The 16,700-nt window shown below is 32.9% G+C and overlaps 1 protein-coding gene across 2 annotated transcripts in view; it reads left to right on the forward strand.

Moving 5' to 3' along the window:
- The window catches only part of LOC148620438 (RNA helicase aquarius-like), a 66,825-nt gene extending 50,415 nt beyond the window's left edge, over nucleotides 1-16,410 (forward strand). For both annotated transcript variants that reach the window (XM_088581325.1, XM_088581324.1), the window contains exons 32-39: nucleotides 1,054-1,241; nucleotides 2,508-2,679; nucleotides 4,009-4,179; nucleotides 5,342-5,427; nucleotides 8,094-8,205; nucleotides 9,108-9,170; nucleotides 10,310-10,429; nucleotides 11,722-16,410. In XM_088581325.1, coding sequence (XP_088437451.1) covers nucleotides 1,054-1,241; nucleotides 2,508-2,679; nucleotides 4,009-4,179; nucleotides 5,342-5,427; nucleotides 8,094-8,205; nucleotides 9,108-9,170; nucleotides 10,310-10,429; nucleotides 11,722-11,763 — 954 coding nt within the window. In that variant the 3' untranslated portion in view covers nucleotides 11,764-16,410. The remainder of the gene's footprint in view (nucleotides 1-1,053; nucleotides 1,242-2,507; nucleotides 2,680-4,008; nucleotides 4,180-5,341; nucleotides 5,428-8,093; nucleotides 8,206-9,107; nucleotides 9,171-10,309; nucleotides 10,430-11,721) is intronic.
- Nucleotides 16,411-16,700: the final 290 nt, after the last annotated feature.

Here is a 16,700-nt window from a genome sequence, read left to right on the forward strand (position 1 = left end):
TGCTGACCTATTCCTTCACTCTTATGAGGCTGACTTTATAGCTGATCTGATCAGAAAGAAAGAATATCATTTGGCTAGATCTTTCAATCTCAGTTTCCGCTATAAAGATGACGTATTATCTTTGAACAATCCTAATTTTGTGGATTTGATACATCGCATCTACCCAAAAGAACTTGAGATAAAGGATACTACAGACACTGTGAAGTCAGCCTCATATCTTGACCTACACTTAGAAATCGATGGTAAAGGAAAACTATAGACCAAACTTTACGACAAACGTGATGACTTTTCATTCAGAATTGTCAACTTTCCTTTCATCTGTGGCAACATCCCTTCTGCTCCTGCGTATGGAGTGTTCATATCACAACTCATACGTTATGCCAGAGCTTGCCGAAACTACGCAGACTTTTTGTATCGCACTAGAACTCTAACAAATAGGCTTTTGGAACAGGGTTATGTTGCTACAAGATTGAATTCATCACTACAGAAGGTTTATGGTTGTCATCATTGACTCGTGGATCGTTATGGTGTATCCATCAGCACTATGAAAACTAATGAATCCAACAGGTCATAGTTTTCCTTTCCTCGTTTGTCTACCCCAGACTTGACTTTTTATGAGCAACTCGGCGGGTGTTTCTAGAAAAGCAGAGGACGCTTACCCTACCGGTGCACCTGGTCCATGCTCCCAGTTTTTAGTGGAGTCCGAGTTGCTCATTTACTTTTGTTACTTTGTATGTATGATTTTAGTTACTTTATGTTCTTTGCTGTGTATGTCGGTTTTCCATGTCTGGTCTTTGTCCCTGGATTACATTCATTTGATTACCACTATAACCTTGGTTCCCTTCATTACTCTTGTTATCATAGAGAGTGAAGAATTTATTGTAAAATCATGATTTGGTTGAAGAAAAATGGGTTTCTCTACAAAAAGAAATAAAAATAATTCCTCAAAATGTAAATGGCATCTTTTTATGAAATAAACTTTTTGATCTTATAACAGAAAGTTTTAACTGACCTTCCCTGAATATTTGATCCAACATTTATTTTTGTTTTCAGAATCCTGAAGACAATATAAACAGATTGAAGAGATGGATTATGATAGGAGATCATCACCAACTTCCTCCTGTCATTAAAAACATGGCCTTTCAAAAGTTCTCTAATATGGAACAGTCTTTGTTTACTCGGCTTGTTAGGCTTGGGGTCCCAACAATTGAGCTAGATGCGCAAGGCAGAGCTAGGGGAAGGTATGTATACTTGCAGTGAAATAATTATTGCATCCATAAAAGGGGGGATTCAGAAATTTTTAAAAGGGGGTGCCAGGCTATTATTTGCCCATTTTTACCCCAATTCTTCACAAAATTAACAAAATATTCCATCAGGGTGATGAGGGTCTGAACTCTGGAACTACCTAGATCTGCCACTGCTTAAAATTTCTTGACATAAAGCAGTCCCTGCTCACACCTATAGAAAAGTATCTCCTTAGTGGAGGTAGAAGATGAAATGGACAGTTAGTATGGAGGAGTTATGTGACTTCTGGTTCTGAGAGAAATAAGAACTGAATTACTGTCTTGCTGGGAAAGGAAGATAATTAAACAAACTAAAGCATTTAAAACTCTCAATGTTGTACAGGTGGTTTCTCAGTGTTTCTTGTTTCTGTGCTATAATATTGCCATTTAGGTTTTTGTCCCCCGCGACGCGTCACCAGGGGACATGGAAATGACAGGCGTCCGTCCGTGTTTTCCGCACTTTTTTTTGTTATGCTTTTACCAAATAAGTTTGCTATTGGTATGTGGCCTTATTATAAAGTGTTACAGAGTAAGTTCGACTTTGGTAACGGTTGAATGATTTTTATGGAAGTTATGGCCCTTGGACTTTGGAAATTTCAGTGAATTTACAGTTTTCTGCATTTTTTTTTTGTAATGCTTTCACCAATTGATTATAAATTTTGTATGTAGTCTTACTATGAGAAGTTACAGAATAAGTTCAACTTTGGTTATGGTTGAATTATTTTTACGGAAGTTATGGCCCTTGGACTTAAAAAATTTCAATGAATTTAAAGTTTTCCTCACTTTTTTTTTCGGGAGGGACATTTGAACGCTGTTCTTTTATTCAATAATTTTTAGTATTCATTTTTAAATATACTCCTGTATTATACCATTGGAAATCACAGCTTGTAGGATACATGTATCTTTGAATCTGGTAGTCTGTCCACATTTCTTATAAGCACAACTCCTCCTTAACTTCTGAAATGGTCTTCTTGAAATTTTGTGAAAGGTTGGGCATCATATGTAGATGTGCTTTAAAGAAATTAATTCAACCTTAGGGTTTTACCTTTTTTGTTTAACTTTGTTTGCACAAAGGGGGTGGGGGGGTATGGCAGTTTTCTCTGTGTGATCTTGCTCATAGTATCTGAGCTTATGATTGAATTTTTTTAATAATTAGAAACAAACAATTTTTGGTTTTGTAGAATGAGGTGTACCATCTGTGTAATCATTATGTATTTATTACAGTATAGCTAATCTGTATAACTGGAGATACAAAAAGTTGGGAAATTTACCCCATGTATTGGTGAACGAAGAATATCGTCTGTCTAATCCTGGATTTGTACATGATTTCCAGTTGATCGATGTACAGAACTTCAACGGTGTTGGAGAATCAGAACCCAATCCATATTTTTATCAGGTAATGTAATTATACTGTTTGACAGAGGTCCATTTCTCTAGGCACTGAAACAATGTGACGGGACCTGGTAGACAACCATTGGTTTGTCCAGATTTGTTAAAGTTTCAACTCTTCTGACTGCAGCCATGGAATTTAGGGATATTTTGAATTTTAAATGACCATGTAATTATACATTGGAGGTGGAGCACTGTGGCTCAATTTTACTCCTGTGGTACTAACTTTTGTGTTTTTTGTTTGTAGTGTAGAACCACAAATCTAAGATTCCAATGAATAATTATCTTTGTGGATGAATGTCAGTTCTGATCATCTTAGATTTTAGATGTTGAAATTTGGTATCGTTCAAGAGACACAGAAATAGAATAAATATAAAGTGTTCAATATCCTGTCACCCCATGATTGTATAATTAAATGACAAATCGTTTGTTAGTAAGCCTTAATTAACCTGTTAATGTCAGTGTTAACAAAATATAAATTGTAAGAGTCACATTCAGTATTGTTGAGTTTTGCCGTCTTTTGTTCAATACTAGTTATCATCCAAATGAAGTTAACGTGGCAGTTAACCGATTTCCATGTATCATTGAAGAAGCATTTTTTAAAGTTTTCCTTTCCTCATTGTCTACCCCGGACTTTTTATTAGCAACTTGACAGGTTTTTCTAGAAAAGCAGAGGACGCTTACCCTACAGGTGCACCTGGTCCATGCTCCTAGTTTTTAGTGGAGTTCGAGTTGCTCATTTCCTTTTGTTACTTTGTATGTATGATTTTTGTTACTTTATGTTCTTTGTTATGTATGTCTGTTTTCCATGTCTGGTCTTTGTCCCTGGATTACATTCTTTTGATTACTGCTATAACCTTGGTTCCCTTGATTACTCTTTGTTTGTAAGAAAGGGTTTTAACCATTGTAATTACTGCATCATTTTTTTTTTATATATGAGGTATAAAACTTATCTTTTGTGTATGTATTCATGAAATAAGTCTGTTCTGTTCATACTTCAGTTTCTATAAGGAATTTTACCTCATGAATTTAGTTCAACCTTGTCAAAATCTTTACTTCTTGTCATGTTAGTTCTTTTCATAGCGTGTCACCATGACATCAACTGGATTACAAAATGAAACAGTTTGCATTGGTTCACCCGCATATATAAATATCTATACTTCAGAGAGATTGATTTGCTTTAAATCATCAAGGAGCATATTGTATGATATCTAATTAACACAATTTTCTCTTTGATGTACTTTCTAAATTAACACAATTTTCTCTTTGATGTACTTTCTAAATACTATGTTCAAAGTGGTTAATACTTTACTTTCTTTAATTTAAATTTTATCAGAATCTGGCAGAAGCTGAGTATGTGGTTGCTACATTTATGTACATGAGGATGTTAGGATATCCTGCTGAGAAAATTTCAATTCTAACAACATACAATGGTCAAAAACACCTGATCAGGGATGTTTGTAAACAGCGGTGTGGTACCAATCCATTTATTGGCTTCCCTCATAAGGTAAGATAAGATTAAATACAGTGAAACTGAACCCTAAAGTTGTGGTTTACCTGGGTGGTAGGTTAGGCAGGTAGATGCATGGTTTAGACAGGTACCCAGAGTATTTTGTGTTTGGTTTGGACAGATTTCTTTTTCAATGTTTATACATTTGTACAAGGTGTGAAAATGGCTGTAGTTAGTTCAAGTAATGGTGTGTTTTTTAGGGTTCTTTTAGTTTGTTTTGAATCAGTTGCCTACTTTGTTTTAGAATTATAAAGTGAAATTAATCAAAAATGATGATGCAAACATTATTATATACAATTTCTTAACAGAACTGTGCTGATATAACTGCATAAGGGAGGTTTCTTCTGTAATCATAAGGAAATGAGATATCTCATCTTTTTTCAAAAGTCTACTTAAATTGTCATTGCATCAAAAATAGATTTTTATAACCCACCATAGGAAGTGTAGTATTCTGTGATAGCCATGGAAATGTTGCATGTCCATCCATTTGTCCAGGACGTCTCCAGGTGGTTTCTAGATGATAAATAAAGAACAATTTAATTTTATTTGAAAAACAGTTTAAGTACCATCAAATACAAGTAAAGTTTAATTTTCAGCATAATCCTGAATGTACTTTTTTGAGTTAGCAATTTTAAACATTTTGTCAACCAGGCCTTTTCTTCATCAATATATATTACACTTAAGAATGTTCGCTTTTTTAAGAATAACAAGGATTGCAAAGGGTTGTTAAATATTTTAAGTTCTTTGATGCTTAAACAAAATAAGGAGACAAAATGGATGGGTCAGTGTACTTGTTTTTGAGATATACTGGTAAAAGTTTGGCAGGAAATTGATATCTCTAGATTTTCCATATGTTTTGTCTTAGTAGGGTTTTTCTTTTAGAAATAACAAATATTTCATAAAAAACTTCTCAAATTAGATTTTAAGGTGTGTTTCATGAAATTATGAAAAGAAAAGTGGTAATCATTGGGCCAAAAAGATTAATGCTTTGAAATGGATAAAACCAGAGGAGTCAAAGGATCTGACAAAAATGTTCGAACATGACCAGCGAACATCCTTTATGTTCAATTTATGCCTTTTTTTCACATTCTCTTCATGAAATATTTCCTCCTGAATGTTGACCTATAATCAATCAATCAGTCAATCAATCTTTCCATAGATAACAACAGTTGACAGATACCAAGGACAACAGAATGATTATATTCTTCTATCATTAGTCAGGACAAGGACAGTTGGTCATCTCAGGTAAAATCTATTTATAATCTGACCTTGTGTGTCCCTGTTAACCTTTGGAACAGTTCATGTTGGATTCTCCCCCACTGACACTGTCTCATGGGGAAGATTTTTGAAAAACAAATTTGTCATGTAAAATTCCATTTTTTTTAATTTTTTTTTATAGAAAATATAAATATTTAAACCAAAATCTCCCACAAATCTAATCTTATAGATTCCAATTTTTCCTTGACTTTGGGAGTCCTTACATGTATGTTGAAGTGTTAACAGATATGCTTATGGACTGTTAATGTAGAAGTGATTCATGGTTAAGAAAAATCCACCAAACATACAATGCTTTTTCAATCTATATATTTTACACTTTCACATAACGATAATCATTTCTGCATTTTAAAAATCATACATTCGTCTCCCACTAAAATCAACCAAATGAAACCAAATCAAGAAAGATAACAACTCTTGCAAAGTGCCAATTTCATGTATCATTCATTTCAAAAGCGCAACCACAAAATGATTAACTGAGACTGGTTATGTGATCAGTAACTGTTTTCGAACAAGAAATAAAACTTGATTCATTGGGTTTTTGACATGCATAAATCACCTCTTGTTGATTTTTAGAAAGACTGCTACTTAAGGAGGTAGACCTGGGGTAAGGGACATAACACTTCAAATCAGTGATTGTATCATATGCAATTTCATCAGTCTTTCAAGCTTCCCTTTGAAACAGAATGATATCAGTCCAGGTTACTTTGATGCTTACATGATTTTGGTATAAAATGGTGAATACAAACGTTCCAATGATTTGTAAGAGTTGTGTCCCTTACCCTAGGTCTACTACCTTAGTAGAAGACTCTATAACAATCAGGCAATTGATCAGATTTGGTTATCTAACAATCCATCACTTTGGCAGCATAGTTGGACTATTTGTTCATATGAGTTAAGAAAGACAAAATTTTCAGTATCATCTTTTTTGTAAATTGGTTATAAATTCATGGAAAAGTACTGTAAATGGCCATTTCAGAGGCAGACAAAAATGGTTAAACTTCTATGAAAAATATCTAAAAGTATCAAGTGATACAGAAATTAATTAGTGGTAATTTTGAATACAAATGCTGAACACTTCCTTCAGTGCAAGTAAATTGTCAGATTGGTGTTTTTTTCTTGCTGCTGATGATGCATGTTTTATATTTTTCACATTTTGTCTGATTCTTTCAAAGACTTATACTTACTGTAAACAGAAGTTTTGTAATGCATTATCAAGAAATAATATCACAAATGAGGAATGATTTGTAAATGTAAATATTTTCCTTGGGTGGGGGTGGGGGTGGTAATTTGTAGTTAGATAATTTAACATAAAATCAAACACAGATGTATTGGCACAGATTTTTTAGTGGATATTTGCTGGAAATTTTATTGACAAAAATATTAAGATATGAAATACATGTACCTTAAGGTTCAATGTGCATCAGATTGTACCCAAACATGATCAAGGACAAAAACACACTCGTACACTCACACACTATACTCACACATTACACTATTACACTACAATCACACACTACACTATTATGCCATACTCACACAATACACTCTCACGCTACAAACACACACACTACACTATTATACTCAACTCACACACTACACAATTACACTATACTCACACACTTAACTATTACTATTACATCATACACAACAGTTGAACACCATACTCACTCACTGCACTATTACACCACACTCACACACTACAATATTACCCTATACTCACACATTTATTTATTAGACACTAAACTATAACACTACATTCACACACTTAACTATTATTATTACACCATACTCACACCCAACACTATTACACCACACTCACACATTACTCTCATATTACAATCTCATCTAGATACAATCCTTGAATCAGTCAGTGCAATACTTTGACTAATTGATGTTCGGAATCTGATCTATCTGTGATGGACTTGTGACAGAAACCAGTGACTAGAGATTTCTTATGTAAAATGGCTGCTGACTAATTAATACAAATTTGGGAATTTTTTATGAAATGAAACAATAGTTCTTTTGTCTCTCTTGTTTTTGTTTAAAATGTGTTTTATAGTTTCCGCATTTAATTCAAGAAAAAATACATAAATAAATTGCTAAAGATGTCTTATTTTTATTCTAGTACTAATATTTCATAAATGAAAGTTCTAAAAAGGAGAAATTTAAAAAGGAGAAATGAAGCAAACAAAACTGAAAAATATGTTGACATAGTAAGAGTTATGTGATTTAAAAATCAAGTGGTCATCAGATAGACAGTTCTGTTTGACTGATCGATGACTGATCTGTAACTGATGACTGTGGTCATCAGATAGACAGTTCTGTTTGACTGATCTGCAACTGATTGATGACTGTGGTCATCAGATAGACGGTTCTGTTTAACTGATTGATGACTGATCTGTAACTGATTGATGACTGTGGTCATCAGATAGACAGTTCTGTTTGACTGATCGATGACTGATCTGTAACTGATTGATGACTGATAAAGAAAGGCAAGAAAAGTTTCATGGATCAGTTCAGGTTCTGAAATTATAACATTTAGCCTTTATTCTTCTATACTTTGTCTTTTCTACTTTCTTTTTTATTTGTAATGAACAATATTCCTCATTTTATCAGTTCCCTTATTAATACAGGGATGTAAGAAGATTGGTAGTAGCTATGTCCAGAGCAAGACTAGGATTGTATGTGTTCGCTAGAGTCTCACTGTTCAGCAACTGTTTTGAACTGACCCCTGCTTTCAATCAGGTGAGATTTTCCATAAACTTAAGTGGTTTCTATAGAGGTATTAAATGGCTACCTTTATGTGAAGCCTGTGTTAGGTTTAAGGCCCAATATGATGGTTCAAGGACTTATTACAGGCGTTATATGAAAATCCCATTTAATGACAACTTTATTTACCAAATAACCACAAACTGAAGTTTCAACAATACTAATTAATACAGGGCACATATAGTTGAGTTGAAATTCAAAATTAATGCAAAAATGCTAGCATATTTCTATTGTATTTTAAGTTGTTGCGTATTGATGATTTTTAAAATGTGCTAAACGTATCGCATATTCATATCTCAAAATAGTTTTTCCGTAAAATTTGAATTACTCAAGCGGATGACATTTCAATCCAGCATTGCAATATTTACATTGTCAAATCAGCAGTGATTCTATTATCAAGACAATTTTAGTTGCTGGTAATTTGACCAAAACCATGATTAATTGGCTTATTTCATGTGAAAAATTCTTTTTGAAGTTATGGCTCCTAAAAATTTTTTTTTTTTTTTATTTTCAAATTTGTGAGAAAAATTAGATTTTTGTCAAGTAAAATTGAAAGTAATGCAATGATCATTTATCAACAAAAATGGCAGAATTACAATGAAAATTTGTCAAAAGCTGTTTTAAATTCTTTTTAATTAAGCATAAAAATTAAAAGTACTGATGTTTGTTTTTGTTTTTTGTAAAACACAAATAAAGAAAGACAACTCTGCCTCAACAAGAGAATGGCGTAGGAAAATTATAGTTAAATCAATAATGAGCTGAAACTGAAGGAGAGTATAGTTCGACAATGTGTACAAAAAGGAATAATTCAAAGATTTGATGTCAAGTAGTTTGCATTATTTTAAGTAATCAATCAATAAAAATTTAATTCATTTTAGTTGATGACAAAGCCACTACAGTTACAGATAGTACCGACTGAGTCATACCCTTCATCACGAAAGGTAGGTGAAAGGTCAATGTCCCACCTGTCGTATGTCTTAAAAATCATAAATAAGGAGGTAGACCTAGGGTAAGGGACATAACTCATAAAATCAGTGATATGTTTGTATATATTCAATTTCACCAAAGCCTCTCAAGCTTTCTTTTGAAGCATAATAAAATGCATCCAAGTTGATTAGATAAGATTGATGTGAAATGCTGAATACAAATGTTCAAATGATTTGTTGAATACAAACCTTCAAATGATTTGTAAGAATTGTGTCCCTTACCCTTGGTCTACCTCCTTAAGTAGAATAGAATTTGATTAGGACTGCTTTCTTGTTTTTTCAAAAGAGCTTGATAAACTTTTCTTCGTGATGAAGAAATGTTATATGTATTTTTGATACTACACTGACAAAATCTTTAACAATGGCTGAGATAACCCCCTGTGCCCACCCCAACTCATCAACCAAAATATGATTTTCAGATATCCATATACTTCCCATTTACTAATCATTGTCTTGCCAAAAATAAACTGAAGCATTTTGGGTGTTTTGTGCCACTTTTTATACCTTGTTGAGGCATTTTTGTTTTTTTTCATTCCTCTAACTTCTATTTTCTACGAAACAAGGTAAAATGACTTTAACATAAGTATGATTATGCAGCCAATTACCTTAACATCTTAATGGTACCAAAAAAAGTTAAGGTAACGCATAGGATTTTGGAGTCAAATTTAAAAAAAATACCTCTACCCAGACAAACAATGGATTTAATTGATATATTTTTCTATGTCAAAACCCCTAGAGTATATATGCATCAGTAAAAAATGGCTTACTTGGTATTTTCTGTTCAATGCTGTCACAAAATAATACTTCTGGGGTTCTTTTGATGACTTGTGGTAATTCTTATAGTCAGAATTTATTCGAAATTGCAAAATAGGATTATCGATATTCTCATAATAAGTTGCATAGACTAGATTTTTACGAGTTATTGCTCTACCATCATGTTTTGTTTTAAGCAGGTTTCATGACTAATCAAGCAGTGTCCTATTGTTTGACCAAATATGTTTTTGTTTTAGTTTTAAATTCTAAAGTGAATAAAATATTTCCTTATTAAGTAAACTGTCCAATCAAAAAATCAGTCAATTTTTTATTCATCACAGGTCAGCATTGCATTAGAAGATCCTATAATGACTATTGAGGACATGCCACAGATGGCTCAGTTTGTGTATGATTTTTACAACCAGAGAATCAATGTTATGATGAAACAACAAAATTTTGCAGTAAGTATCCTTATAGGCATAAAAATATGCCTCTCCCCCTCAAAAAAAAAAAGAAAATTACTATCCTCAAATGAGTTGTTGCTAGGTAACTTGTAAGCAGAGAAAAACAGTGAAACAACAGACTGTTGACAAAGACACTGTACATGTATGTAGTTTGGATGTACAAATCTTTGCTTCTTTTCAGGAATTTACTTAAAGGCATATACAATATGTCCCCCTTTACTGTCCTCAAAGGAGATGTTGCTAGGCAACCTAAAAGCAAGTAACAACATTTTATTATATCACATGTATATGTAAATAGTTAGAATGTACAAATATTTGCTATTTTATCCATTGGCAAATATATGTACCAAAAAAAAAAACAACCCAAGAAATTGATGTTTATCACAACATTGCATTATTTTTTGTGCCCTCGGTTTGTGGGAGGTATACAATTATTATGGTATATGTCTGTCTGTTCAATTTTTTAAAGTTTTCTCATAAATTACAATAACATTACGGCTACTTGATATTTTGACGGAGGCTTCATATAGCTTTGCAACATCAACTGTTTGTTCGTTAAATTTTTATGCATTTAGACATATGGTGACTGGGAGAGGAGAAGGGGTTTCCAGTGTTTTATGATGGTTGGACCACACTCAAGTGATCAACATAATTCCCCCCCCCCACCTCTTATAATTTAAACTCTCCATGTATAAAATTTGGACCCCTCTACAAGCAAGTTGAATGATTAAACAAGAGAGTAATTTATCATAAGGAGGTGTTAGAAATATCACAACAGGGAGGTTACTTTATTATAAGGGGAGGGTGAAGGTATTGCAACATAGGGGTTGATTTGTCATTAAGGGGAGGTAAAAAGATCGCAGCAGGGAGTTAATTTATCATCAATGGGCGAAATGTCACCACAGGGAGGTAAAAATATGAAATATCACAGATAGGAGTTAATTTATTCTGATCAGGAAGTTGATATATCACAGCAAAAGAGGAGGTTGAAGTATTGCAGCAGGAGTTACATGTTTTTTTTTTATATTACAGCAATCATGATGTGTTTAATAACTTCACACAATCTGAACTCAAATGTAGACGCACATACTACATGTACATGATGTGTTCAATAACTTCATGCTGTCTTAATGTGAGATCAGACATTACATGTACGTACTTTTTTCAATAATAGTAGACACACATTCTCATTCCATGTATGATATTTCTTGAGTAACCTGAATATAAATGATTTTAGCTTCTTGGAGGAAGTTCAATGCTTAATAGTATCACCTTATTTTATATTTTAGCCCCAAGAACTGCGCAAGCCACCAGGTCAAAGAAGGAAATGATCAGAGTACAAAAATAGATCACCAAGGTTACAGAATATTCATGAGCATGTGTGGTACCAAATGTATTGTGTAAAATATATGAAAACACAGTATTGGTGAATCCAGACATTGCCAGTCTGTAAAACACATAACTAGCTATCATTGGAGATAGTGAATATTTGACAAGAAACTTTTGTGTATTCAAAACATCAAAATGGCATTTCATGACAGTATTTGTCTTTTTTTTGTCTATACAAATTTTTAATTTTTCAGGACAACTTCACATTCAGTTTTCCCCCAACAAAACAAAGTTATCAATGGTATATATGCTAATGCAATCATTTATTCCTGTTTTTACTGTCATCTTCAATGTGTTTTTTAATTAACTCACCATCATTTGTAACTAGTCATCTGTTAGTGAGCTTGTATATTTTATTCTCTAGGAAACATGGTATTCTGAGATGAAAGGTAATGACAAAAATTAGTTCTGTACAGCCTTTTTCAAAATGGCTGCCATTTTCCTTCAAATTTATATACTTGCTTTGTTTTCAACAGAATTTGGTCTAAATAGTAAGGTTTCCTGAATCAAGTCGTGATGATTAAAATGTTGTATAGCCACGATTTAACTTAGTTTTATGTATGTTCTCAGCAAATGTATAGCAGGCTAATCCCCCATCCAAACCCGGTGGGATAACGGCATCGGAAGACCCCTGCCCAAAAATTTTTAGAGGTTCTGCATACACCTGGAAGGGATTTTCAGTGCCTTATGTACTTAGTTTAACTTACAGCATTCATCAGTTTATGCTCTTTTTTAACAATTTTTTTTTCAAACATGGTAACAAAGCATGATACCTTAATTTACTTACTTAGCAAGCATGGTTTGTCAGGTGAGCGATTCAAGCTGTACATGAGCCTCTTTTTTTCTTATGGGCAGTCACACCTTTTCATCTCTCCAAAATTTTAAACCTGCCTTTTTATTTCTGATTGTTCAACTTACTAGAATCAAGAGAAATATAAAGAAGCACTACTTTCCCTTGTTGTTGTAAGTCTGATAGTTATTCAGTTTTTACAAGAAGAAAGAACAGCGCTTCCAATTAAAAGGGAGGGAAAGGGTAAATACTTTATTTTTTTACACCTCTCTTTTCACCCAATATATGTTCAGAAATAAGAATATCAACAAGTATCATTATAATTGTGGAGATTGAGAGGGGCATCCAGATGTTGATAAAGGATCTTTCAGAGTATAATCAGTGTATTTGTATCCCAATGTTGCACAAGGTTGACAAAATATTCCAATAAAAGTGGTGATTTCAATTTGTAATCATCGACCAAGATTTCGGGAAGATCTTGAGGTCACATTACTTTAAAATAGCTAAATTTATGAATAAATATGCATCTTTTTCTGAAAGCTTGGTGTTTCTGTCATAAATTTATTTATTTTGATTTCATCAAAAGGCCATGTAACGTCCATTGTAAAAGATGACATTAAATAACTAAGACTAAGACTAAGAAATTTTATTTAAAGTCAGATCTCAGTATAACATAAAACATAAACTTTGTAGAGCTTTTATCCGACATACATATAACAAAACATAATAAATAATAAAACAAGACGCATACAAAAAGCACAGCACATAAAATTCACAAGACACACACACAGTTCAATGAAATAAATAATAAGTGTCAAATGAGATATTGTGTAACTAAGTATGGTTGGAAAAATAAAACTAGAACTAGAAGCAACTGAAAATTAAGATCTCCAGGAACAACATTTACATGAGCTGTCATTCCAGTTATTAATGAGGCTTTTAAACTGGTCCAGATTTGACTGAGAATGAATTTTATTTGGCAGCTCATTCCAGAGTGTGGCCCCAGCATACCTTACTGAGTGTAAACCAAATCCTGTTGTTCTTACCCTATGAACTTCTGTCAAATTGTCCTTCCTAAAAGAGTAATTCGATTTTTTAGAGTTATAATGTCATGTAAATATGTTGGAGACTTTTTATGGATAATAAAATAATAATTGAAAGTTAAAATGATAAAAAATTCTATTGCCATATATCGAAGACGTCTTATTTTAAGAGATGGAAAACCAGATTTTAAAAGTAATTCTTCATATGTACATTCATAATTTTCATAAATAAAGCCTAAGACGCGTTCTTGTTTTTTCTCCATCTTTTTTTTTTTGTATTGCCACAGAAATGACAAACCACTGGACAGTTATTAAAAGTAGACGTTATGAAAGAATTATTATTATATTAGATTGTTAATCTCCTCAAATTTAACAAATGTTTGCCAATGCGTTTTAAAACGTTTAACTGCCTTGACGCTTTTTTACATATATTTGTAATGTGAGTATTAGATTTCATTTGATAATCAATTGTCACCCCAGGAGCTTCACTTCATCTTCACAAACAATTTCGTTCCCGTCCAAATTAAATTTTAGATCACTATTGTCAGTCCTTTTCCCAATGGCAATTGCCTGGATTTTTTTTCGGATTAGCCTTCATCTGATTATTTGAAAACCAATTTATTTAAATAGCACTTTCATTTTCTAAAGTTTTGACTAATCCGTCGATGTCGAAGCCTGAGTGCGACAATGTATTATCATCTGCATAGTTATATAAAGCACAATCTGTAACAAAAGTGGACATGTCGTTTAAAAATATATCAAACAGTACAGGTCCAAGTATAGAAACTTGTGGAACTCCTTCATACATATTTTGCCATTGTACTAAATACAGACCCTACTCTGACACACTGTGTTCTATCTGATAAATAATTACCCACATATTAAATCAACTGCATTTTCAGATAGACAATAAGATCTTAACTTCAGTAACATTGAATCATGTGGTAGGCAGTCGAAAGCCTTTGAGAGGTCCATCAACACAGCAGCAACTTATTTATTTTCATCGACGGTTTTTTTCAGTCCTCAAATACTTTTTAAGAGCGTCAGGAAATGTTGATTTTTCTAATGACATATTCACAAGTTTAGTGATAGGCTCTAATAAAGCTGATTTTCCCATCTTTAACATTTTCACAGATATACCATCACTCCGGTGGCTTTATTTACATTTGTTTTATTTATCTGCCTTTCTACTTAATCTCCTTGAATCTTTTCAAAATTTAAACTATCTTCTACTTTACTATTTTCAGCTATAGCTGTAACACTAGGATGGTTTACTGGACAACTCCCGATGATTAGATTAACAAGAAAGATGTTAAACATATTTGCTACATTTGAATGGTCATTGACAATTTCATTATTTTCACATAAAATTATTTTCAAAATGACTACTTTTGTAGTTTTTGTCCACAGTGATGGACGTGTTTTTCAACAAACGGTCGGTATTCCAGTGGGAACATATTGTGCTCCTTAACTTGCTGACCTATTCCTTCACTCTTGCGAGACTGACTTTATAGCTGAACTGATCCGAAAGAAAGAATATGGTTTGGCTAGATATTTTAATCTCAGTTTCCGCTATATAGATCGCGTATTATCTTTAAACAATCCTAATTTCGGGGAGTTGATACATCGCATCTACCCCAAAGAACTTGAGATAAAGGATACTACAGACACTGTGAAGTCGGCCTCATATCTTGACCTACACTTAGAAATCGATGGTAAAGGAAAACTATAGACCAAACTTTACGACAAACGTGATGACTTTTCATTCAGAATTGTCAACTTTCCTTTCATCTGTGGTAACATCCCTTCAGCACCTGCGTATTTAGTGTTCATATCACAACTTATACGTTATGCCAGAGCTTGCCGAAACTACGTAGACTTTTTGTATCGCGCTAGAACTCTAACAAATATGCTTCTGGAAAGGGTTATGTTGCTACAAAATTGAAGTCATCACTACAGAAGTTTTAGTTTTAATAACATCATTTGTAAAATCGTTGTCCGAGATTGTTTACAACTTTAGAACTTGCTTTCAAAGCTTACATGTATATTTTCAACAATTTTAAACTTATTTACCCCAGGCAATGATGTTGAAGAGGGTATAAATTTTTACTCGTACGTCCGCCAGTCTATTTGTTTTCCAGATTTCTTTCTAAACGCTTGGAGATATGGAACTGATTTCTTGGTATATGAGTCTTCCGTGATAAGTTCCAGATGAAGTATATGTTTCGTTCTGCTCAGCAATTTTTTACCAAAATTACGGACCTTTGACCTACAATTTTCTTTTTATAAAAATTACTGTTTTTTATATATTTTTTAAAAGCTTGCAAATATTGAGATGATTTTTGGTATATGATTATACAATCATGTCCAGGATAAATTTACGTTTCGTACCACTCTGATGATTTTAACTGAGACTCGGGTAATTTTCATAATCGACATTTTATGAGCTGATTTTCAGTACGCGAGTCTGCAATGTACCATGGTAAGGTAAAGATCAAGTTTATGTTTCACAGAGATTTTCTATGAATTTAGGCCCTTTGGACTTTCTTTTTTTTTCAAATACGTTTTACACGTATTTGAGAGTGCAATATGTTGACCCTTAGGTACATGAGCACCGCATTATACATTTAGGAACAGAACTTAATGAATTTAGACTTCAAATCTTGTTTTTGACATGCTGTAGATTTATTCTAAAGTATGTTGTTTACTTTTTTGTTGTTAATGTTATATAGAAGTTATAAAACATGTGTTCGTAAGTTTGACTTGTGCTTGTGTGTTATATACATATAAAGATGCATTTAGCAATGTTTCAGTGTTTAATACAATGTATTATTAAAACTATGAATGAAAACATTTTATCGAGGAATGCCCTAGATATTGACTTTAGCAGAACCTTAAGATTATAAATGAGTTGACGGGACAGACAATAAATTCCAAGTATTCTATACCTCCATGGACTTTCACAAGTGTACATACAAATAAAAGGAGAACATTATCGTAGGGTGTGGAAAAGGGGGTAAAGGGGTTGTTATTGTGATGGATAGAA

This window comes from Perna viridis, chromosome 4, assembly GCF_037379345.1.
Source record: "Perna viridis isolate PV_CMFRI_1.1 ecotype Kerala chromosome 4, ASM3737934v1, whole genome shotgun sequence".
NCBI lineage: Eukaryota > Metazoa > Mollusca > Bivalvia > Mytilida > Mytilidae > Perna > Perna viridis.